This window comes from Pteropus medius, unplaced genomic scaffold (genome assembly GCF_902729225.1).
Source record: "Pteropus medius unplaced genomic scaffold, Ma_sr-lr_union100, whole genome shotgun sequence".
NCBI lineage: Eukaryota > Metazoa > Chordata > Mammalia > Chiroptera > Pteropodidae > Pteropus > Pteropus medius.
The window spans coordinates 2,165,669-2,189,790 of record NW_024356335.1 but is presented as its reverse complement, the minus strand read 5'-3'; the positions used below and the strand labels follow the sequence as shown (position 1 = coordinate 2,189,790).

Below are 24,122 nucleotides of genomic sequence, written 5' to 3'. Positions count from 1 at the left end.
TCTCACAGTATATTTCTTTCTCTCTCACCAGCTCCTTGTCAACACTAGGTTAATCTTCTAGTTCTGTTTCTTTTCTAGGCTTACAACAAAACTGATTTAAAGTAAGAGTTTCTTTAAGAATTATGCTACAATATGCCAATATGAAAATAAATTTTCTAAAATTGTTTTTCTTACCCATAACAGGGCCATCAGAGATTTTCTGGTGATATTATTTCCTAAGAACTTATGCACAGGTTATAAACTTCCTTCTGTCAAAAGCGACTAGATGATACTTTTGATTATCTTCTATTTTGAATTTCTAAGTAAGATTTTAATGTAGCAACAATTAAAATAGACTCGAAAGGCCTTTTACTTTATTATTATAATTAATAACTTTGTATTATAAGGGAAAGTACCATTCAAGTATATATTTAAGATTTTATTTTTTAGAAATAATCTTGTGGGATATTTTCCTTATGATGTTCTTCCTTCTATGTTAGTACTCATTCACACGATAAGGTAGAAAGAGGAGAGGAGGTGAAATAAGTAGATGATGCTTCACAAAACCAGAAGCTAGATTGATAAGCAAAGAGGTTAGGTATTTGCCAAAACTTAAATTTTATAATCTCTGGGAATTTTGGTCACTTGTAATTATGCAGAGCTATAAAAATCATGTCTTAGATAGTTGCCCAGCACAAGACCCCATTTCCTCTTGAACCTCACACCTCCCTCATGAGCCCCCATAGCCATTTTTCCCACCACACAGCCCAACCCTCCTAGCCTTGGCTCATTTGATCAGGGATGAGCACTTGACTGGGGCTCAACCAGTCTCTCTTCTGGGGACTTGCCCTTGCACCAGGAAGACAACAATTTGTTTGCTGGCTGTGTGAATTAAGGACATATGACCCAGAGGCTTCTGGGTCAGCCATGTTTAGTTAACCACACAGGGAGAAGCAGAGAAAGCCACTTGTCAACAGACCACTCACAAAAGAAGAAATAGCGCAGTCTAGAAAGGGATGAAGGTGGGCAGATAGCTGGACAGCTCTACGGGTTCTGAAGACTTTTCAATTTCTGGTTATCATGGTGTCTGGGAGTCACTCTAGAGGCCCTCAGTCTTGACTGGCCCACCCACCACTACCTGGTTCCTAGCAGATGACTTAATTTTCAATCATGCATACATCTGTGACAGGGAAGAGAATCAGGCTCAAGGATGAAGATAGGTGGAGAGTGATCAGGGAGGTTCTGGGGAACCTGGGTGAGAAGAACTGGGAAAAGGCAGAGGCAGAGGTACTGTGGAGAGAGCTAAAGGTCTGAGGAGAGGGTAAGAACTTAATCGTGCACATGTTGAGCCTATGGAGCCTGCGGCATGACCAGGAGCCATGTTCAGTGGACAATGGCGGGTCTAAAGCTCAGGAGAGAAGTCTAGACTAGACAGAGAGATTTAAGAATTATTAACATCTCGATGGTATTAGTAGTCATGACAGTGAATAAGATCACATAGGGAAAGTATGAGAAATGAGAAAAAGTGAGGATCCATGAAAACACCAATAATTAAGGGACGGATAAAGAAAAAAGGAGCCTAAAAGGAGACTTTGGGATGGGAGAAAGAGTAAGAAAGCACAGCAGCACAGAATCCAGGAGTGTTTGGAGAAGAGAGAGGTAAATAGTTCAACTGAGTTACGGTCTAAGAGGTGTACGCTAGATTTATGGCAATGTGAGCGTTGGCGCCCCAGTGAGAACCATGGTAGTGGAGTTGGGCGTGTGTAGCTGAGCGTGATAGAGTCGACAAAGGAATGAAAGGCATGGAAGACTGCAGAATTGGGGTAGACAGCTCCCTGGAGGAATCTAGCTGTCAAGCAGAGGAGAGAAAGAGGACAGGGACTGGAAGGCGATATGGGATTGGGGCACCTAGGGGATCTGAGAGACATCTGAGAATGTTTAGATGCCTCACAAATAGAAGCTTGTAGTAGAAGCAGAGAGGTGGACCCCTGATGATTGAGGTTCTGAGAAAGTAGAGAGCATGAGATCCATGCCTGGGGTGATGCTGCCCTTGGTAGCGATTCCTATGGGAGAGAGCGGAAGAAAGCAGGAAGGAGCAGAGAAGAACGTTGAGCTTTGATGTAGAACCAATGACAGCCTCAGATGACCCCACGGGGAACTTTGAAACTTGAATGGCCCTTTGGAGTTCTCTCACGCTCGGCCAAGAGGCCGAGCATTTATCAATCATAGGATGCCAGTTGCCCTGCCAGGGAGGAGCATGACCTTGGGCAAGGTAGCTCTCCTTAGCTGAGACAAATCCTAAAGGGACCCGACAGCTAAAGACTGCTTCTGGATGACACTCCAAGCAACCAGGGGCCACAAACCCCTCAGAGAAGGTGGTTCTGGGAGAACAACCCAGGGTGCTCCACATTCTTCTCCTTTGTCAAAAAAATAAATAAATAAAGTTTAAGCTCCTTGGCCCCATGTTCAACTCTTTCTGTCTTCTGGCCTCTGCCTACCACTCTAGGCTGCTCTCTTACCTTCTACTACAACCTTACTCCTTACTCTTTAATCCCTCTATGCCTTTTTACCCCCTGGGTCTGAAATCATCCTGATCTTATTCTATTTCTCCTTCAAAATTTGTCTCAGATGTTGCTATTTCAGGAAATGCTTCCTTGATTCTCCCAGATAAAAGTAAATCTCTCCCTTGTCTCTCCTACCTTGTATGTATTTCTACTTTTGCAATTAATCATCCTATGTCGTGAGTTATCTCTCTCCTCGACTGGGCTGTGAGCTCTGAGACAGGGACGCTATAAATGATCTTAGTGTCCCCAGCCCCATGTGCTCGATATAGAGGAATAACTGTGTTATCATTAGTTAAAGTAATATGTGAATTAACTTATGAATAGATGAATAAATTAATGAGTCGGCAGAGCTTGGGCTCAGTGGGCTGACTAGTCTGGAGGCTGGTGCCAAGGAGGGTCAGAAGCCATCTGAACAATAATGTCCAAGGGGTGTGGTGAGCCCCTGTCCAGCCCATCTTGTGTTAATAGCCAAGGGGTCCTCTCTGGTGAGTGCGGGCAGTAGAATTTCTGGGAAGCAGTGATCCGCAAAAGGAGGCAGCATTTCCATTCCAAGGAGGAAGGGTACAGGGGAGGAAGAGGAATGGGAAGATAATTCTGTCTCAGTGGAAGAAAGACTTCAGCTATCAGTCATGAGTACAAAGATAGATTCTAGCCACATAGGGCCTTGGAGTAGTCTAGGGCTGGCTGAGGGTGGGGCCAGGGTCAGAGCCTTGGGCTAAGAGTATAATCTGGTACCTGTGGGGTTAGGAAGGAAAGATGACAGCAGATGGACAGACAGGTCCAGGCCTCCCCCAGGCCCACTGCGTTCTGGGCTCAGGGAGAAGATACATCCTCGATTTATTAGCTCTGTTTGGGTCTGGGTACTTCTGAACCTGCTGGGGATGGGGTTTTGCTACTTGGTGTGACAGTTTCTTTCTTCTCCACTTCCATCCACAAATACTTGTTGTCATCAAACGTTTTCATATTTAATCCTCATATTACCCTTTAACATTGATATATGTATTTTTTTTTATTTATTAAACACTGATGTAGAACTGACCACGTGTTAGGCGCTATTCTTTCATTTTACAAATATTAATGCATTCGATGTTCATAACATCCCTGTGAGGTCAATAGGTACCTTTACCTGGCTTTACAGTTGTGAAAATGGAGGCATGGGGATTGGGGTTACATAGGTAGTAGGCAAATGATTGCATGTTACATGACACAGAGGTTTATTTATTCATTCATTCATCAAGTAGTTATTGATTGCTTCCATCAGACAAGGCCCTGCACTAGGCAGTAAGGTATGGTGCCAGATAATACAGAAGTCCCCACCTTTAAGATGCTCACACTGTTGGGTCCTGAGTTTCATCCTGCTGAGGCTTGGTGATTCTCCATGGATGCTTCCTGCTAATACGTCTGGAAATTCTTCAGTTTTAAGCCACCTGAAAGGTAGAGATAGAGTCCTCAAGCCCTCTCATCTGCTTCGCTGGCAGTTACTTGGCTTGTCTCTACCCAACTAGATCTAGTAGTAAGAAAGCAGAGCCCCATTCCTAGAAGTGAGTGGACTACTTGATTTCCAGCCCTATCTTCCTGCCTTCGTCCATACTGTCTCCTCCACCTGGGATGCTGTGGACAGCAACTCACTCCTCCTTGCCACCAACTTGGATAATAGCAGCTCCCAAAACAGCTTCTTTGATTATCCCGAGCCCCATTATGACAACACACTTAGAGAATGTCCTAAGGACATTATCTTATTTAAATCTCTCAATAATCCTATGAGAAAGATCTTATCATCTTCATATTACAGATAAGAAAACCTTCCACAGAATGAGAGACTCTGCCCAAGGTCATCCAGCTAGTAAATAGTAGAACTGGGATTTGAACCCATGTCTTTCTGACTCTAAAGACCGAGGTGGTTTTTTTTTTCTTTTTTTCCATTCTCTTTATTTTATTGCATTAGAAATTTATTTCCTCCACATATACAGAATATAAAACCTATCTTCACAATGAATTATGCTTCTCTGCTCTCATTTTTTCACTCAAAAATTAATGGCCACTTCCTGAAAAAAACTGAAATAAATCCAGAGGCCCACACCCTCAACCAGGGCACTACACTGCTGCTACTTCAGCTTTTGTTTCTGGAATCCTTGGATATGCAACGTATGTTCCACAATTATTCAGCTGCTTACGGTCCTCAGTTGTTTCATGTGTGAATTTCTTGTTTGCTCAGCTTGATTTTTATCCCCTGTGATGCACACAGTAAATGCATAATAAATGTTTGTTGAACGAATGGATTTTACATGTATCTTGCTGAAATATATGCAGCTCTGTTTGATTCACTAGAATGGCATACCCGAACAAGAAATAATTTTTCTTAATGTGTCCCTTATAAATTGAACCCTACCATGTTTGATTAATTCCACATCATGCATTTTTATTGCACCAATCACTCTGGTATCAGGTCATATTTATTTTAAAAACAGATTCACAAAGAGTGCGGGGCTGGAGTGACAGTGTAAATATGTTAATAATAAAAATAATACTAAAGCTATTTTACTGGAAACTCTCGTATGCTAATGATGAGTAAGTGCATTCTATGGAAATATGTGTGATTTACAATGCAATTAATTTCAAAATGAATCAGATCCTATACCATATCTTGTATACTTAGATAATGGCGACTAAAAATGAATATTCAGATCATAAAATCAGAGAAACAAAAATCACCCTAAAGACCTTTAGCACTTTTTTAGAACAATAGCCCAGTCACTAAAATGGTGCCATTGTCGGATCAAATGCGTCCAGATTAGGAAGATCCTCCGGGCAGCCGCGGAGATTTTGCGCTGAGCAGAGCTCGCGCGCACCCTGTACAGCCCTCACGATGCAAAGCATCACATATTATCCAGAGACGGAAGAGCCCTGGCACCTTCAATCATGCAATGAAAGGCTTTGGGGGCTTCTTGTTCAAGAGGAAGCAAAGTCTTTCATGTCAACTCGCATTGTGGGACGTGTGCGCATTTCCATAGTTAGGGATTTGGCCCCGTTTTAGGATCCAGCTGAAAAAGCAAATGCATTCTCCTACCCTATTCAAACGGCAAGAAATAAGAAATGTGTTTCATTTGGTATCTTATCACTCAGACGTTCTAAGAAAGCGTGCATTCTTATGCACACTTTGGGGAAAGATGCCCATTTTTGTAATAGGATTTATAAAGTTGACTCTGCCCGCTTTGTATCCGAGAGGGTAAGAAGCAGATGCTGCCGAGCGATCACGCACCACGGGGATCTTCACAGCAGTGCAAAATGGTTGCGATTTTCCCTCATTTATTGAGGACAGATCTGCTGTGATGTAGCAGACACCAGACTTGTAGCTAGAACTATTTGGCTTATTAACCAAATCTTATGTATAACTTTGATTTAAAAAATAACATTTTCATTACCAAAAAAAAAAGATGTTGGCATGAGATGGTGCATTTTCATGTTCCTCTGGCAGTAATTATGCATCTTAAAAGAAATATTGTAGAATGAATTATCACAACTTTCATTTTTAAAAAACCCACAACCCAAAACAAATAGAGACTAAACAGGGCCTTTAAAAAATTTCATGACTTCGTAGCCAAATTATATCCCCTGAGGACCAGAATTAGGGAGAAGAAAGTAACAGAAATACAACATAAGAGCTTTTTGTTATAGGCCTTTTAGTATTAGTTTACCTTTACTCTCCAGGCACAATTACTTTGGGAAAAATAAAATTTTAATTTTGGAATAAGATAATAAAGTAATCTGTATCAAATGAGAAAAATTGAAACAAAATAAAATATAGCCTTGGTAGTGACTTAAGTGTTTTGTGGTTTACCATCAACGCCTTCCAGTTAGAAACCGCTTTACTCTGGGGATTCTGTTAAGGACCTAAAAAGGAGGAGGGGAGGATGAGTATTTCCACTCAAGAAGGTCTGTCTTTTTAGGGGATGTTTCATATGCAGTGCTTAGCATAACTTCTTGCTGTTTAACCTTCTTTCCCACCTGGCTTTCACAAGGTCTTCATATAGGACAGACAGGTGTGTATTGTGGTTAAGAGGTGGAGCTTTGGGCACACCTGAGTTTAAATCCCTGCTCTGCAAGTGACCTCGACCAATTTACTTCACTTCTCTAAGCCTCAGTTCATCTCTGAAAAGTGGGTACAATTCTAGTAGCTACTGCTTAGGGTTAGCGTTAGCATGACAGGAGATGGTGCATGCAAACAATGATTTCAGCATTCCATAAAAGCAAAGAGGAAATTCTAAGCCAAATGTTAAACTCCTATTCCGTTTTTATAGCATCTTGTATGCAGCAAATCTAAACTGCACCATTTTCTTGGTGATAATGAAGATCCGATTCTTTATGCCCTTTCTCCCTTCCAGAGTGTCCTCTGCAGGCATTGTTTCCTTTGTCCTCCAAGCAGCATGCTTCTTCCATGCTGCCTTCTGGCTTCTGAAAGGTAATTTGCAATGGCCTGCATGACCAATGTTTCACCCAGAATTGAAAACATGGAAGAATTAACATTAAATGTGTTCATGCTTTTTCAGTTTTTAATGACCTCGCCACTTCAGAGAACCAACTTGCTTTTCCCAATGTGGGTCAAAACATTAAACTGAATTATCCTTAGGTTGTCACAGCTGAGTTGTCTGATTCCCCCACTCTCATCCCCACCAGGAAGGAGGGGCAGGCCAGGCTGGGGTGAATCCCATGGGGCTGTGGTGGGGCTCTGGCTAGGGTTGGGTTTTTATGTGTGAGGTTGGAGGGCAGAGGGAGACTAGAAGAGCGAGTCTAAAAGGGGTTGTCATTTGAAGGAGCTTGCCAGAAGTCAGGAGGAAAAAAGCAGAGGAGAAAGGGCAAACAGGAAAGATGAGTCTGCCTTGGGGACAGTGACACTGAACGTGCTCGCGGACCTCAGCTTGTGCAGCACCAGCTGGAGGGAAGGCAATGTTCATTTAGAGAGTATGAGAGAGATGGGATTAAACCGCTGCCACATCAGTGCTTACAAAAAAAGTTAACCTATTACAGCAGAGTGGTGGTTAAGAGCCCACGCTCAGAGGGTTCAAATCCAGCTCTGCCCTTACCAGCTGTGAATTGGGGCAGATTGCTACCCTACTCCAAACCTCAGCTTCCTCATCTGTAAGATGAGAATCATTAGAATACTTACCTCCTAGAGCAATGATAAGAATTCAAAGACACCATACTTAAAAAGAACTTCGCTAAGGATTTATCGTTCTCCAGGCAGCTACATTTCTGCTCAAATGTCACCAGTGAGCCACCTCTGACCAACTTACCTACATAAAATCGTAACTCAGCCCAGCACTTCCTGTTTTGTTTTTCTCCATAGTTCATACTACTCACTTATTTTAGGTATTATTTACATTTTTTTTCCAATATTGGCATTCTCCCTGCACTACAATGTAAGTTCCAGGAGTTTTGTCTGTTTTGTTCACGGATTCTATCCCTAGCACCTAGACACCATGCCTGGCCAGGTGCTCAATAAATTTGGTTGGATAAATAAGTGTTGGCCAACAGTAGTATTACCATTCTTGGATCAGAAACTCTTGTCAACCCCTTAAGCCAGGAAGCAAGGGAAGGAAAATATGAAAAACTCTAGGTAGCTGATCATTTGTAAAACTTTCACTGAGTTCTAGGTGAAGCTTTCATAGTAGGTTTTTTACATCAATCATGCAAAACATCCTGGAATCTTTAGAGCAAAGGTTAAGGAGGATGGACAGAAGCCATGACCAGTTGAGATCTGAGTTAGGGTCATATTGCTGACCCTGAGAGGGGAGCCTAAGGCACAAAGTCTGGGATCAATATTAGGGAGTTGGGAACTGTTTCTGTGACTAAAGAAGACAGCAGGTTTTCATTTTAAAAGTTTGTTTATGTTCGTATCAGTTTTATGATTATGCAAGTAATACTGGGCTATGTCCTCTCTGAAGTATTTTCTCAACTATAGAGATAAAGTGCAAGTCCTCCTTAACCATACATCTGTACCCCCGGTCCCTCCCTAGGGACGGTTACTACAGTTCTTTGTGAATGTCTACAGGCCTCTGCCAAAGCATCGGTAGAGTGTAGATGTACCGATATATGCATACATGTGTGTATTTTTATTGAATGCCGTCATACTCTATATGTTACTTTTCAAATTCCTTTTATCATCCTGTAATATGTGTTTTCTATCCCTGTGTAACTTCTTAGAGATCCAACTCAGTTTTTAATGGAAGTAGGAGCTTTTAAGTTAATGATAAGAAATTTTTAAAATAATGTTTAATATAATTTATTTTTTAGAACAGTTTTATATTTATGGAAAAATTGAGAAGATAGTACAGGAAGTCTCCATAGGCTCTGTACTCAGCATCCCCTATTATTAACATCTTACATTACTATAGTACATTTGTTATAATTAATGAAACGACTAAATTTGAGTTGAGTTCATTAGTAAATGGTTTAGTTTATTAGCTAATGTCTATAATTTATTCAGATTTCCTTTACTTAACACCTTTTTCTGTTCCAGGATCCCATCCAGGATACCACATACATTTGATGGTCCTGTCCCCTTAGGCTCCTCTTCACTGGGACAGTTCCTCAGAATTCCTGGTTCTTGATGACCTTAACAGTTTGAGGAGTAACTGGTCAAGTCTTCTGGAGGATTCCCCTCAGTTGAGATCTATCTGATGTTCTCCTCACAGTTAGGTTGGGGTTAGGGGTTTGCGGGGGAAGACCACAGGGGTACAGTGCCATTTTCATCACATCATATCATACTAGCAACATCACTTATTGCGGTTGATATTATTCTTGATCAACTGGCTGAGGTAGCAGATATTTATTTTATACGTCGAGTTATAATCCAATACTACTCTATTTTGTTGCTCAAATTTTTCAGCTTTGGCCACTGCCATTTCATTGGCTACAGTGTCCCTTTAATGTACCCCCCCATCAATATAGATTTGTTTGTTTTTTTCAACCCCTTCCTTACTTTCTAGCACTACGAGACGCTTCCGGTTTATCGTGTATATTTCCTGTCCCAGCTCTAGAATGAGACATTTCTCCAAGGAGCCCTGGTTCCTTTAATTGGAGAATGGCGCAAGAAACCAAGATCTTGGCACTTGGCAAGCAAGTTTATTTTTCAAAAAAAAAAAAAAAAAAAGTCTATGAATTTTCTTTTTTATCCAAAATGAAAATTACTTTATTCGAAATCACTATTATTGGGTCTGAAGGACAAACATATATTTCAAAAAACTTATCTACTTTATTGAGAAAAGAATATTAAGTATAAATATCTTTGAGAAGCAGATTTTTTGTCTTTTGCAGCGTACATATTTAGAACATTTTAGAATTCATGATATGGCATCCCATGCCCCTGCAGGTGGATGTTATTATTTTCACTCTATGAATGGGGAAACTGAGGCAAAGAGAAGTAATGTGACTCCACCAGGGTCACAGGTGAACTGAAGCTAGACTTAATTTATTCCATTCAAAGCACCATTTTGTGCTGTGATTTTGTCAAAGAACTGGGAAATACAAAAATAAATAACTTACAGTCCCCCCACCCACCCCCCGCCTCCTTAGTTCCTAGAACCTCTTTCTCCCGTATAATCCTCGGCTTTTGCTGGAAATTGTACACTCTCTTCAGTGCTTGGATAGAACAGGTTCTCCCAGGTGAAGCAGGTTCTGAGACTTCCATCTTCAATCTTCCTCCTCATCATCAGTATCCCACTATGTAAAAGTGGAAGTTCGTTCATAGGCTATTTCCTAAAACCAGACCAGGGGCTCAAACTCAAGAACTTTAGGGCCAGGGAGGTCTTGCAAATGAGTGCAGCAAGCTACAGGGCAAGTGTCCTGATGAATGGTGGCTGCCACCTGGCCTTCATCACATCCACCATCCGGTAGGTGGGCAGCTACTACTCACCTGGTTGTTTGATAAGTAGGCTGTGGATCCAACGTTGCCACATCTTTCCAATTTTTTTCCAGAGAAGCTGAAGAAGTCCTCAGCAAGCCAACACTACGTGGCCTGGTTTCAGCCTTCAGGTTATCGGTGGTTTTGTTTTTTGTTTTTTGGTTTTTGTTTTAACTTCTGAGCTAGCATTTGTTCATCATTGTTCTAGGCACTATTTTTGCTCTGTCATTTGAGTGATAGTATTTACACATTCTTTCAACAACTACTTACCTCATTTAGTTTTCATTCAGGAAATATTTATTGAGCACATGTTACAATTATTCTGGACCATCAATGCAGAAATTAATTAATCTAACTAGAGTCACCCAACTTGTGTGGAAGTATGTTAGTCTAAGACAGATTATCAAATGACAATCCTTATTCACTGTCATACAAATATTTAATGAGCAAATACTATTTGTTCCTATTATGCCAGTCGTTAGGGATGCTATGATGACTGAAATATGTCTCTGCCTCAGGTTACGTCTAGTTTAGTAAATCGTCTCTCAATGAGGTGGATGAGGTTGGAAGGCGATGGAATCACAGGAAGGATTTGGAAAAAAAAAAAAAAAACCCGTTTGGAAACCCAGACATCTCCTTAGAGTGAGGCCAGCTTTTGCTTTCCCGGCTTGTGTAAATTCCAGCACAGGTCACGTGCACATGTGGGTGCTTAATAAATGCTCTCTGAAGTGATGATAATGAATTAAGATATGGAAAACCTGAAAGCATTCCCTAGGAGTGTGGCTCAAGGAGTGGGATGCTTTAGAAAGAGTCCCTGTGAGGAAAGGCTAAAGGAATTGAGGTTACTAATACAGTATCATGGAGAAAAGAAGGTTAAGGAGAATTTAATAGCCATCTTCAAATATCTAAAGGGATATTGCTCGTGTGTTTTCAACAGCAGTTCTTGTCTACTAAGGACAGGACGTGAGGGAATTATCTTAAATGGGAGCAGGAGGGACTTAGATTAGATATCGATGGGGGGAGGGGAACCCAGCTGCGAGGATTGTGAAACGCTGGATGGCAACGTGATTTAGAGAAAGGACATAGTTATTGGAGGAACGGAGGCTGCCAATTATTACTGGGGGGAGTGTAGAGCTTGGGGTTTCCAAGTCAGCCAGTTACTAGTTGTCTGATCTTGAGCAAGCGACTTCACCTTTTTGAGGCTGTTTCCTTATTTGTTAAATGGGGATAATAACAATCAATATCTATTTACTGGATTGTTGTGAGAATTAAATTAGATTGGGTTTATAAAGCCATTAGGCATATCTGTGCCCGGTTAAAATATAATGCTCAATTAATGATGGATGCCATTCATTGCTATTAATCGACTATGGCCCTACCTGGAAAAACAAAACACTCTACATATAAACATAGCTCCCTTTTCAGAGGCATCGAACAAACAAATATTGCTGTGTATTGTAGGACTTAACAGTCTCGTTGAAAATACGTGGCGTGAACACGCAAAATAAATATAAGATTAAAATAATAGAGTTAGTAAAGTGAAGTGGTAAAAAAGCATGGAGTCAGTATAATACGTGAGCACTGAGAACAGTGCCTGCGCCTAGGAATTGTTTGCCTTTGATACAGCAGTGCAAGCTAAGGTCAATTTTTAAGTGAAAGTTTCAAAAAAGACCTATGAGGATGCTCCGCTGGGTGAATTGCTCCAAATTATTGTGGGCCAAACAAACAGGTGGATAAGAATTGAATGCACTAACCTGTAATAGCACCTGATCAGAAGGATCTTGGTTGTCTCAGTCAATGGTCAGTTATTCACTATTTGGATGTCCTAAGCCTTTATTCCTAAAATATTTGAATTACCTTACTTGTTACTATTTTGAATTACCTTACTTGTTAGCTTAGAAGAAAGACAATTATTTGTTTGTCTTACTTTGAATACAGCCAAGAAACAGTCCTCTACATTGCGATTGTATTCTATAAACTTTACTTCATAGCAATTATAACTCTGCAGCACATTTAACTTACTAATATTTATTGAAATATTTTTAGCTGCAAAAATATTTTATGTTCACTATTATTTATTAATGCCCTGTTTTAAAATATTACACATAAAATTTATTCCAGTGCACATTAGTAAATAAATTATGCTTGTAATTTCTAATGCATTTTTAATTATAAATTTATCCATGTCTACCTTTATTTATGATAGTGGTGTCTCACTGTTGAACATACTGTATATTAATGGAGACACTGTTAATTATGCATTCTTAGAAGTTGCATTCGACAAAACATACGAGCCTGGTTTTTTACATCCTAAGTCCAGTTAACATCAATTAATTTAGGAGTCGGCACCCACAGTACTGGCTACCTTTAAAACAAAATAAGATACTATTAGAAGATGGTTATAGGGCCTGGATTTGGGGAAGAGATACTAAATAATACCAGGCAGATGTTCTTTTTCACTCTAAGTGTCTAAAAAAGGGATACTTACCAGACTATTCAGCACAAAAACGACAGAACAAAGCTCAGTGAATCTCTGCCAAGACCCCAGAACTGATCTTTATTTAAATAATATCTGCAAAGTGTTATGTTTAAGATTTTCTGGTTGGTTAATTTTGTGCTTGCCTTCCACCCACCAAACTCACCTCATTATAAGCAACATTATAATATCTTTTATAATGCTTTGAAATTATACACTTCTTGGGGGCTTCTTTAAAATAGTTTAAATGGATTTTTGACACCTGATTTACTATGGCTCTGAAAATACTTTGTACCATAGGCGTATAAATGCCTGTGTTTTCCCTGTGGGAGAGAAAAAGTATATTTCAAATGGAGAGGAAACCAAAATTGGGAAAATAGCAGGGAAACGTATTCACACATATAAAATATTAAGAACACACATTTGCGGAGAAACTCGAAGGTGCCTCCACTTTCCCACAGCTCTGGCAGGGCTTGAAAGAGGGTTACTTTCATCTTATTATGTTTACTCTCAGCTTGTTATCATAGATTTCACAAAGTGATATTTTCCACATGCGAATTCTGCTCATACAAAATGAGATTTTCAATTGCTTCATTTCAAGTGCACGTTTTGAGCACCTTTTCATTTAACGTGCATTTTACCAAGCGTTTATGGCGTTTTAAGCTTTTGGCATATAAAAAGAAATAAAAGTCATCCCTTTCCTTATATATTGTCAGGGAAACCGATGCGTATTGAAAGAACAAGAGAAATTGTGAGAAATGCTGAACACAGAGAACGAAGCTCTTCAAGTGGCCTGTTAGGAAGAGGTGATCTCAGAAGGCTTCCTGGAGAAAGCAATAATAGATTGGATCTTCAAGGATGGCAAGAATATATTTAGAAACAGTTAAAATGGTGTATATATGTATATTCATATAGATGTAAAATCAAAATATTTTTAAAAGCACATCGGGGCTTATTCTTTTAGAATATTGCCACTATGTTTTGTAGACACCTAAGATAGCCACTGGAGAGGTAACAAGGAGAAAAACCAAGGTGCCCTTGCCAGCATCTTCAGGCATCTTAGACTGCCCAACCACAATAGCTGCCATCTGACTGAAAGGCAAGACTGGAAGAAGAACCACCCACCGATCCACAAAATCTTGAGAAGTAATAAATGGTGGTTATTTGAAGCCACTAAAGAAGAAGGCGAAGAAGAGGAATAGGAATTTACGGAGCGTAGAGGGAAAGGGCAATTTAGGTTGAGCAGGAATTGAGGAAAGCAAATGCATAAAGGACCCCGATTCTTGTTGCCCGTTTTGTGCCAGGCCATGTTCTAAGTGACCAGAAGAAAAGACACCTCCATCCCTTTCCATAGCCTTCTTTCCAAATTCCACAGAGCCAAAGTCTGTGAAACTTGATTGTCATAGGTATTCTGAGGTATTAGTCCCTCTGCCCTCATGTCAGGTGGAGTCCCCCAGTCAGCCGCTGGCCCAGTACTATCAAGGTGCTATAAAAACATAATTTTTCTCTGTGTGTCAGCTGTCACGGTCCTACTCCCATGCGCTCCTGGGTTGAGAGACAGGTCAATGTATGCTTTGCTTTTTAATGCCAGTCCTACTGTCTGATACAACTCCTACTCCCTGGAGGCTAAGACATGCAGTTGGCCTGTCCTCTCTCCTCATCTACCTACCACCCTCAGTGGCAGAATGGCTTAGGAAACATCCCAGTTTCTCATTCACCCCATCTCCATCCATCATCCTGGGAGCTTTTGAGGTCCACGTGGCATCTCAGTTCCTTGACCATCTCATTGCCAATAACTTTTTTCCTCCATCCACTTCAGCTGGGACCCTACTTTCACATGGCTCTTTGTCTGAAGGTTATTCATTAAGACATCTATCTCTGAGGATAACCTCTGTCTTTCTGCCTTGCTCTATCAGTGACTTCCATCATACCTGTTCCAGGACCTTCAGGCCGCTGGAACAAACCTTTCTGGAACTCTCTTACCTATCCAGGATCCATTCTGTGGCCCTTTGTTTTGAGCACTCTTAAAAACTGAGATCTTAAACTCCTTGATCCAATCACACCTGGCCAGCAAAACTCCTTACTTGGATGAATGCAGCTTTTCACTCTTTACATGCCTGTATCTTGACTGTTCAAACTAACTATAGACAAGTCACACAAACCATTATATTAGTATCACCATAAATTCAGTCTTCATTCTTAATGGGGCCCTGAACATAGTCTTTGAAATTTTGCCATATTTCTCTGCACTCCAACTTGCCGTAGGGACTATTTCAAATTCATAGTCGAACGATTATAAGCTTCATGAGGGTAGAGTCCCTGTCTGGCTTTTTCACCACTGAATCTTGAATGCCTAGGATAAGCATAATCTGTAGGCACTCAATAAGTATTCTGCTTATTGACTGAGGTGTAGTAATAATGGTAAGCATTTTATGTAAATGTTAGTAAATAAATAGCAATATGCCAATTTCCTATGTGGATTATACGTATTAGCTCATTTAATCCTTATAGCAACCAAATAAGGTTGGTTCGGACTTTTGAGTGGATATTTGAGCCTTAAAACCCATAGGTGCTTAATTAACATGTTCAGTTGATTTCAATTTTAGGTGAGTTGAGTTTCCTGTGTCCAAGGAACACTCAGGTAGCTGTGGTTCAGATTGGAGCTCAAGAGAGAAGTGAAAATGAAGATTAATATTTAGGACGAGTCCTATAACCTGGTGATTTCGGAAAGCAGAATATCTGACCTCGTTTACATCGTTTGCTTTGGCACAGCGCCTCTGACAGGCCTCTGACGGTACTATGGTGGTGTATGTGCAAGAGTGCATTTGGATGTTTAAGGTGTGTCCCCCCATCCATGAGCCGAGATCAATCATATATTTGAACATGGGGGTGGTGTATTTGTTGGTGACTTTAGTACTGGGTAAGGAGGCCCCGGGGTGAAATTCAGCCTTGACTTTTTTGTTTTCCTTTTGCTAAGGTGCGTTTTTGAGAGACACTTGCAGAACTAACTCTCAGGTAGGAGAGATATATCATTGCATTGCTTGATTTCTTTACCCCTCACAGGCTTCCCCCACTGATTCCCGCTGAGAGAGACCCGCGCAAAAAAATGAGCTCTTGTTCTATGGCAGTCCTCATCTCATGGAAACGTTCTTGAGGAAGATAATTATCACTTCCATATTACAGATAGTAAGAGTAATAACTAATATTTACTAGGCGTTTATTGTGTCAGGCACTGTATTGAGTGTTTTTAGAGCATCATCCCATTCATTTCTCACATCAATACTCTGAAATTGGAGCTATTGTATAGATGGGAAAACCAAGGGTCAGAGAACGCAGATGTCCCAAGGATACACAGCAAGTTAGAGTTGGCATTTGAACCCAGATCTTTCTGACCCAGAGGCAAAGAGGCCTCATCAATCATTTCTGGATGAATTTGTTTTTTTTTTTTCCGTGGAACCAGGGAGAAAAGAGGAGATTTGAAGGAGAGCGTTAATGTTGATTTCCGCCTAAGGTAACTCCGGGGGTAGATGTGTCTCACCAGACTCCCAGATAGTCTCTGACCCAAGGCCTTCCCGGGGGCCGGGGGAATAGCACGCATGCGCACCGTCTCCCTTTGGCCCCGCCTCCCGGGAAGGCTTCGCTCGTTGCTCGCGGCTCTGGGGCTTGCGCACAACGTCCCCAGCCAGCGGCTCCTTCCCGGTCCGGGACTTCCGGTGCGTGTGGTGCGGTTCCGGGTCGTAGTGCGGCTCGGAGCAGCGAGGTTGCTACTCGGCTGGCGGGTGGCGGCGAGCAACGGGGATATGGGGGCGAGCCCGGAAAGCGGCAGCTGAGCCGGCCGGGAGGAGCGCCAGACCCCGAGGATTCCGGGAGCGCGGAGGTCGGGGTAGGGGCCGGGAGGCGCGGGGGAGTCAAGCTTTCCCGCAAAGAACGTGTCCCGGGCCCGATCCGGCCCGTAGTGTGACAGCACCTTCAGGTAAAGGTTGCCCCAGCCGCTAGCTCACTCACTTGCTCTCCACCCGAGGAGCCTGGCGGCCCCCCTCACACCTCTGCTCTCGGCGCTGCCTAGCGAGCACCCCGTCTGGCTCTTGCTCAGGTATCCCGTGAGCATCCGTTTCCTGGCTCTTTTCAGAACTGGAGGCTGCTGTTTGTGAGCCTGACAGTTAGCTGGTTGTGTGATTTGTGGGAGGAGAAGCTGGTGGACCTGGGAGTGTGGGGTGGGGTTAGAGGTGGGTGGGAAAGAGGAGAGTACTGTTGGTTCTGGCAGTTTCTGGCCCTGCACTCGGCAACGTACTAGTTGTCCTAATCTGCATAACGTGAAAATCAACTTTTTGAAGTATGCCTGTGTGGTACCTGTTTCCTAGCAGCCTTTCTCTCCATTGCCCTAAAAGGGTAAATAGCCTCGCAGAACTACTTTCATCTGGCTGTAGTGCTGCTATAACTTTGATTCAGCTTTTTATTTATGGGAGTGGCAAGTAGTCTTCTAGATCTGTTTAAGGCTGAAAAAAATGATTGTAGTTTAAAACAGGATTATTACTTTAACCAGAGGCCCAAAAGTTGACAGCAATTGGTTAAAATTTCATTCTGAATGAACGCAAGTAGTTTTGAAGTCTATCACAGTACTTGGCGCTTTGCGAAGCATCATGTAAACCAAAACCAGCAACGTCTGAGATTTCCCCAAGTGTGAACAGTCAAATGGAGACAGGTGTTTACATACAGTTAAAACAAAGCCAACATTCTTTTTATTATTATTTATGCCTACAGCACCTGGTCTTCCTAGGTGGTTTCCCATCCAAGTACTAACCAGGACCGACCCTGCTTAGAAGACTTTGGCTCCACTGGGGCACGAACCCAGGACCTTCTGCGTTTAAAGCAGACGTGCTAGCCCCTACACTATGGAATCGCGTCCCAAAGCCGACATTCTCCGTTCTGTTTTTGACGAGCAAAGGGGGTGGCTTCCTGATTTAAAAACCCATTAGAGAAGGAAAAGGGGTCACCATGTTTTATTCCTCATCTACTATGAGCCCACAGAGGGTGCTCAGTGAAACGTTGAAAGTTACTGATGAAACATTGATAATTGTTTTCATCTTTTTCAGTTTGCACAGTTGCAGGCTTGCTGGGGCCTATGAGGTGTGCTGGTGGCCCCTTTCCCATTCAACTTTGTGCTCATACCTACTGTCAGCTACTCTGGTGCCATACTGAACTCGCATTTCTCTCCACCTCCTGATCTGTCACCTGACTAACTTTCCAGCTGTCCTTGAAAAGACTTCCTTCCTAAATTACTCTACCCTTATTCTTTACTCTTTGTTCCTTGTTTTCTGTAGGACATTCTCCCTGCTGGAAGGTTTCTCCTTCTCTGTTTCCACCTATGAGCTGTTGTTACCCAGGGCCCAGTTGAAATTGGCTTCCCTCAACCAATTCAGGAAAACCCCAACTAGAAATTATTGCTTTTCCAGAATCCTATAAGCACTCTTTATTATATCTTCAGTTACTTCACTTAGCAAACATTTACTAGGTATGGGTTTATGCCAGATACCATGCCAGACATCGTAGTGATAAATAAGACTCAGTCCTTGCTGCAGGGAGCTCAATTTAGTAAGAGAGATAAGGAAGTAATTACAACACAATGATAAGTACACTGCATGAGAGTTCTTTCTGTGATATAGTAGCACAGGAGAGGAGTGGGCCATTAACTTTTGAGACGTGTGCTATGGCCAGGTAATGCTTCATAATGCGCGGTTAACTAAACTTTATTATTTACTGTGTACTGCGTATTATATGTAGGTTTTTCTTGTTTAATCATTTTAACCTCAATTTACAGATAGGAAGACTTGATAAATTACACAGCTGGTACGAGACAGGGCCAGGATTCAAACCCAGATCTGCCTGATGCCTACATCTGTGCTTTTTCCATTATTGTTTTGCCTTCTTTCTCACACCATAGCTCTATCAAGTACATATTAAAACAAGTATACAAGAGAAAAAAATGTGAATGTCAAAATTAATGGTACAAATGGTCCTTTAAATGTCACGAAGACCATAATCTTTCAAGGCAAGAAGGTGGTAGGTGGGTCACCTCAGCTTTGAATGTGAGTGGGGAAGACATTCTGTAGAGAATAACCATGAACTCTGTATTCAATTCCTGATTTCTTCTCTTTCTAGATATGTGACCTTTGGCATGTTTCCTAATTCTAAGCACTATTTTCCTCTATGGCTTGGAATGGGAGGGGTAATGTGGATCTAATGGAGTGCTGTGAATATTAAGCTAATGTGGATAACGGGCCTGATGCATGCTAAGGTCCCTGAAGTGATAGTATAAGATGCAAAGGTGCAATGACTGTGACATGGTTTTAGAGTGGTGAGTAGACCAGTCTGAAGAAAGCAAGCCATTGCTTCTTTTTAGTGGGGATACTGGGAGGTAAAGTTGGAGAGTCAGTAGGGGTCAGTGTCAGTGAGGGCTTGGGTGTCAGGGAAGAGAGGTAAATTACAGTTTTTTCTTACAGCTTTTCCAGTTAGTAAATACTTTGAGGATCTGTGATTCATTCAGCAGTGGCAGGGGAGATGTTAGACCCTGGGGCTGCAAAAAGGAATAAAACCAGATCCTCACCCTGAGGTTCTTGACATTCCAGTGAGAAGACATTTGTATGCAGGTGAACTGTAGTAAAGTATTGTATGTACTAAGATAGCAGTTCCCACAGGGTACCAAGGAGCACCGAGAAGGGAACACTGATGATGGTTGCAAATGAGCACTTACTATGTGCCAGCATTCTGTTATCACATAGTACCTCATTTATTTCTGTATAGAAAGGTGTATATTAGCGTCCCGATTTTACAGATGAGGAAACTAGACCACAGAGAGGTTAAATAAATTCTTTGAGTTTATGCAGCTGTCGGAGCTATAAGTGGAGGGAATTATCTGCTAGACTTTGGTGTCTGTACTCTTCCGTACCAGTCATGTTGTTTCTTCTTTGTGATGTGGACCGGGACCCTCTGGAATGGCTTCGGGGAGGAGCTAGCCTTGAGCCTTAGGTTTTTTGTGCCTGTCACTGTGCTAGGCAGTAGGGATAATGAAGAATGAACATGGTCCCCGTACTCAAGAAGCTCATTGCCTTGTCTGTCATGTTAAATGTATATATGTATATATGTGTGTGTGTGTGTGTGTGTGTGTGTGTGTGTGTGTATTTTAGTCGGGAGTTTGCTTGTTGACTCATAACTGTAGACTTTAGAAACTGTTATATTTCAGTGGATTCATAAATACTTCAGGCACAGAGAATTTGTTGGAAATCTGTTAAGGACATAGCAATAGATACCAAATTATTATATGACATAGAATTGTCACATTTTGTTTTTTCCCCATGGGAAGTGCCCTGACCTTATGTTTTCTATGTTTGAAGTTTTTGAGAAGATTTGACTCAACTTGTATTAAATTTAAAATAATTGAGCACTTATGTTTTGGTCAGTGTTAAGTGTTTTAAATACTTTATTTAATCTCCATGATTCTATGAGATAGGTGCTATTACCCCATTTAACACATGAGTAGCCTAGGGCTTAGTTGTTACCCAAGAGTCACACAGCTAGTGAGTGATAACGCCAGAAAAAATTGCCCCAAAAAGAGTGACCAAATATTTATTAACTTTGTTCTCTTTTGAGCATCTGCCTCGGGGGTCTTCAACGCAAATGCCCGTGATGGAGTATAAAGAGTAGAACAGACCTTAGTGAACTGGAGGGCATATGACCAATCTGAAGGTTATCTTTTTCTGCTCACCTCCAGCTGCTTGTTGCTATGTGAGAAAGGCCCACTGTCCCTGGCTTGTTTGGTTGTTTTTAAGAGATGCTGGAAATCTGGATTTTAATGTATTTAGTTTTAAATTTCCCATGTAAAAATTATCACGTAGACCAAAGTGCAGTTGTGGACTGTGTACTGTCCCAGGCTGCCTGATTGTGAATTCTGATCTACTTTATCGCTGAAATTTTGGTACCCACTGTTCAAAGCAGGAGGTACAGCACAGGTTGTGATTATTGATCACAGTGAGGGGGTGTTGTGATTGACTCATACTGATGTCTTTGGGGAAGTGGCAGGCAAATGCTTTTATTAAATAATCAGGCTAAATTTCAGGAGTGAAGGGTTTGATAAGGAGATGACCTTGTAATATCTTTGCATTCTTAATACTTTAAATACTATTAAGTCTCTTGTCCCTTTTGGTCCTTTCTATAATGCCATGAAGTGAACAAGAGGGGTAATCATAATCTCCTGGGATAAAGAAATTGGCACCCAGTGAAAGTGCACTAGATTGAGAGGGACCTGAATTCTGAATATAGCTATGCCGCTAAGAGCCTTTTGATTTTGGTCAAGTCACTTACAAATCTTTGCATCTTTTTTCTCCCATCTGGATGATAATGAGGAGCTCAATTCAATGAGGTCTTTTCAGGATGCCAAGCTTTCTGATTCTAATTGACATGCTTAAAGCCGCACAGCCGATTACTGGCAGACTCCAGGAGAGAATGGTTCAAATCTAAAATGCTCCTCCTCCCTTGATGACAGGTATGGAGCCACTGCTCGGCTCTTCCCTCTGTTCTTTGTTCATTACCTCTTCTGGGAAAGGATCTTGACAGGTCAGGTGCTCCCCAAATGCGTACAGTGTTTTGTTGACTATATATACGCAAGATTGAAAGGGGGCATAGAAACACCCAGCACAGTGAGAGAAATATGGTCAGGGAGTTCCCAGCCCAAGAGTTTAATTTATTTTTATTTTAATACCCAGCTTCTACAAGGTGAAAATTGAAGAAATATTGGTCTTCTAGATACTCGTTTTCATTCATGCTCTGTTGTATAAGGAAATAACATAGAATATAAAAATGAAGAAAATAAATTCTGAACAGTCATTCAAAATTTATTAACTCTGGTTGGCAGCAGTCTGGATATATTGGGGAAATAGATTTAATATAGGAAACACAAAATTTGAGCCCAAAGAAGGAAACAGTTTTAAGTAATTGAAAGTGAGAAAAATGAGAGAAACCACTTAAACAAAATTTAAATTCTGGAAATATCAAGAAGGTATTAGGATAACTATTGGAATTAAATTATAGTAATCACTTGTGAAATAAATTGAATATTATGTCACATATACCCGAAAATATATGCAGTGTTAGATTCATATCCTGTACTTGAGTATACTTTTATGAATCTGCTTTTATTATTGATGCAGACAAAATGGACTGAATTTTACAATTCCAAACAATAACATTTTTTAGTTCCCCGTAGACTCATTTTAAGGTACTGTGTTATAAATAAGTAGTTTCAGCAGAGAAATTGGTAGAAAATTGTTTGAAGGAATGGTTTTTTTAAAACAAAGTAAATTTTTAATCTGAACTTTAGTTGCTGACATAAAAGAGACTAACAGGTACAGACTTGAATCTTGAAGTAATACGAGGTGAGACTTTAAAGTCACACCCACCTGGATTTGAATACTAGCTCCGTCAGTTATTAGCTGTGTGACCTGGACTGTCTGCAGAATGAGGACAATACTGCCAATCTTATACAGTACTTGTGAGGATTAAATGAAGTAACTTATGTCAATAGTACCGTGATGCTTCTAGAGAGATGCTTTTGGAGAGATGTGGGTACCAGCATTCAGGTGCACAAGACATTCGAATGTTAGTGTAATGTAATAGAAATGATTATATGGAGTGAATGTTGAAGGAGTGAGACTCATTTTCCTGTCTGGATCATGAAATCAGTCTCGTTAATTTCTGGTTCTTTGTGCATTACCTTAGCACGCCTTCCAACTGCACTGTGGAGAAAAGGGTTTCAGTATGCTATTTTTAGGCTATTAAATGAATTGATCTGTTAAATAACAGTAAACACCTTCAATTGCTTATATCACCATTTTATTTTTATTTTTTTGTGTTCATGACTACCTGTCAAAGTGGTTAGAACAAGGAGTATTATGTTCTCTTATCCTCATAGAAATTCTGAAACTGAAGCCTAGAGAAGTGATTCAAAGTAGAGAACTACCAGTAATGGCAAAGGTAAGATTTGAACCCTTGGGTTTGTTTCCTCTGAATAGTGCTTTTGTCACTGTTCCATGCCGCTCTGGATTTGGATATTGGAACTGGTCTTTGTTTTGGGACAGTCATCAAACAAGACCCTTCTTATTTAAACATAATGCCTGCAGACACTTTTTATTGATTACGTTGTGAAAGTATTTGGTTACAGGCATAATCTTATGATATGAATTTTAGGGATTTAATAGAACTCTAATAATACTCCTTCCGGGCAGAGGTTGGTGGTGAGATGGTCACTCATATTGCTAGTAGGAATATAAATTGGTAAAACTTTCCCGGAAAAAATTTTGACAGTATTTATCACAAGCCTTAAAAAAATAAGTCATGCATGCCTTTTGAGTTTGTGATTTTATTTCTAGGGATTGTTGATAAAGAAATAATCAGATGTAGAAAGATATTCATGCTGACAGTTGTTCACTGCAGCAGTACTTATAATAGCAAAAATTAGAAACAAAGTAACAAAGAGTTTAGAGAAATTATGGAAATATTGTGCAGTCATTTAAGGTGTTTTAGAAGAATTTTAGTGACACATTAATCTGCTTATGTAACATGAAGTGAAAAAAGGATATAAAACTATGTAAAGTATGATCCCAATTATGTCAAACATAAGAAAAAAAACAGATAGTAAGATGATAGGTCTTTGCTTTTCTGTTTTCCAATATATTCTCTGATAAACATGAATTATTTTTTAATAAAAAATTCATTTTAGTTTAAACTTGGTATTAAAAAATATGAGTAGAGCCAGTGAACAGCATTTTGACCAGAAAGGTTTTCACTAATGCATATGATCTGAAGTTATAGATAGATTATATTTTCAAGTTAGTTTTTACTTCTCTTGTTTGATGCTTCGAATTTGGTTTCACGTATCTCTACATAAATGATGTTGAGGTTCCCAGGCTAGCCTTCCTCTCCTCCCCTCAAAATTCTATTTAAGACAGTTTTGTGTATTCATGTTGGTGGTACCCGTGACCCAGTGCCATCACCTCTTCGGTGGCCAGTGGGACAGTAAGTAAACTGTGTGACAGGTCTTTTTCAGAGAAAGTATACTCCTGTCTCTGCGAGGCTGGCCATAGACCTTTTTTGGTGAGTTGAATGCTTAGATATTGAGACGTACTTTTTTTGGTGTGGAAAATGAGAAGTG

General features: G+C 40.7%; 1 protein-coding gene across 12 annotated transcripts in view; it reads left to right on the top strand.

Annotated features, from left to right (window-relative positions):
- The window catches only part of MAPKAP1 (MAPK associated protein 1), a 229,154-nt gene that overhangs the window by 10,031 nt on the left and 195,001 nt on the right, over positions 1-24,122 (top strand). For 4 of the 12 annotated variants that reach the window (XM_039861623.1, XM_039861621.1, XM_039861620.1 and 1 more), the window contains exon 1: positions 16,756-16,892. The exons of 1 other annotated variant lie outside the window; for it this stretch is intronic. Coding sequence is in view for 1 of the 11 variants with exons in the window: in XM_039861622.1 (XP_039717556.1) it covers positions 22,937-22,945 (9 nt within the window). In the remaining 10 variants the exon portion in view is untranslated. Of the gene's footprint in view, positions 1-16,645; positions 16,893-22,883; positions 22,946-24,122 lie in introns of those variants that run through there. 7 more of the 12 variants (XM_039861622.1, XM_039861614.1, XM_039861617.1 and 4 more) reach the window with 7 other exon arrangements.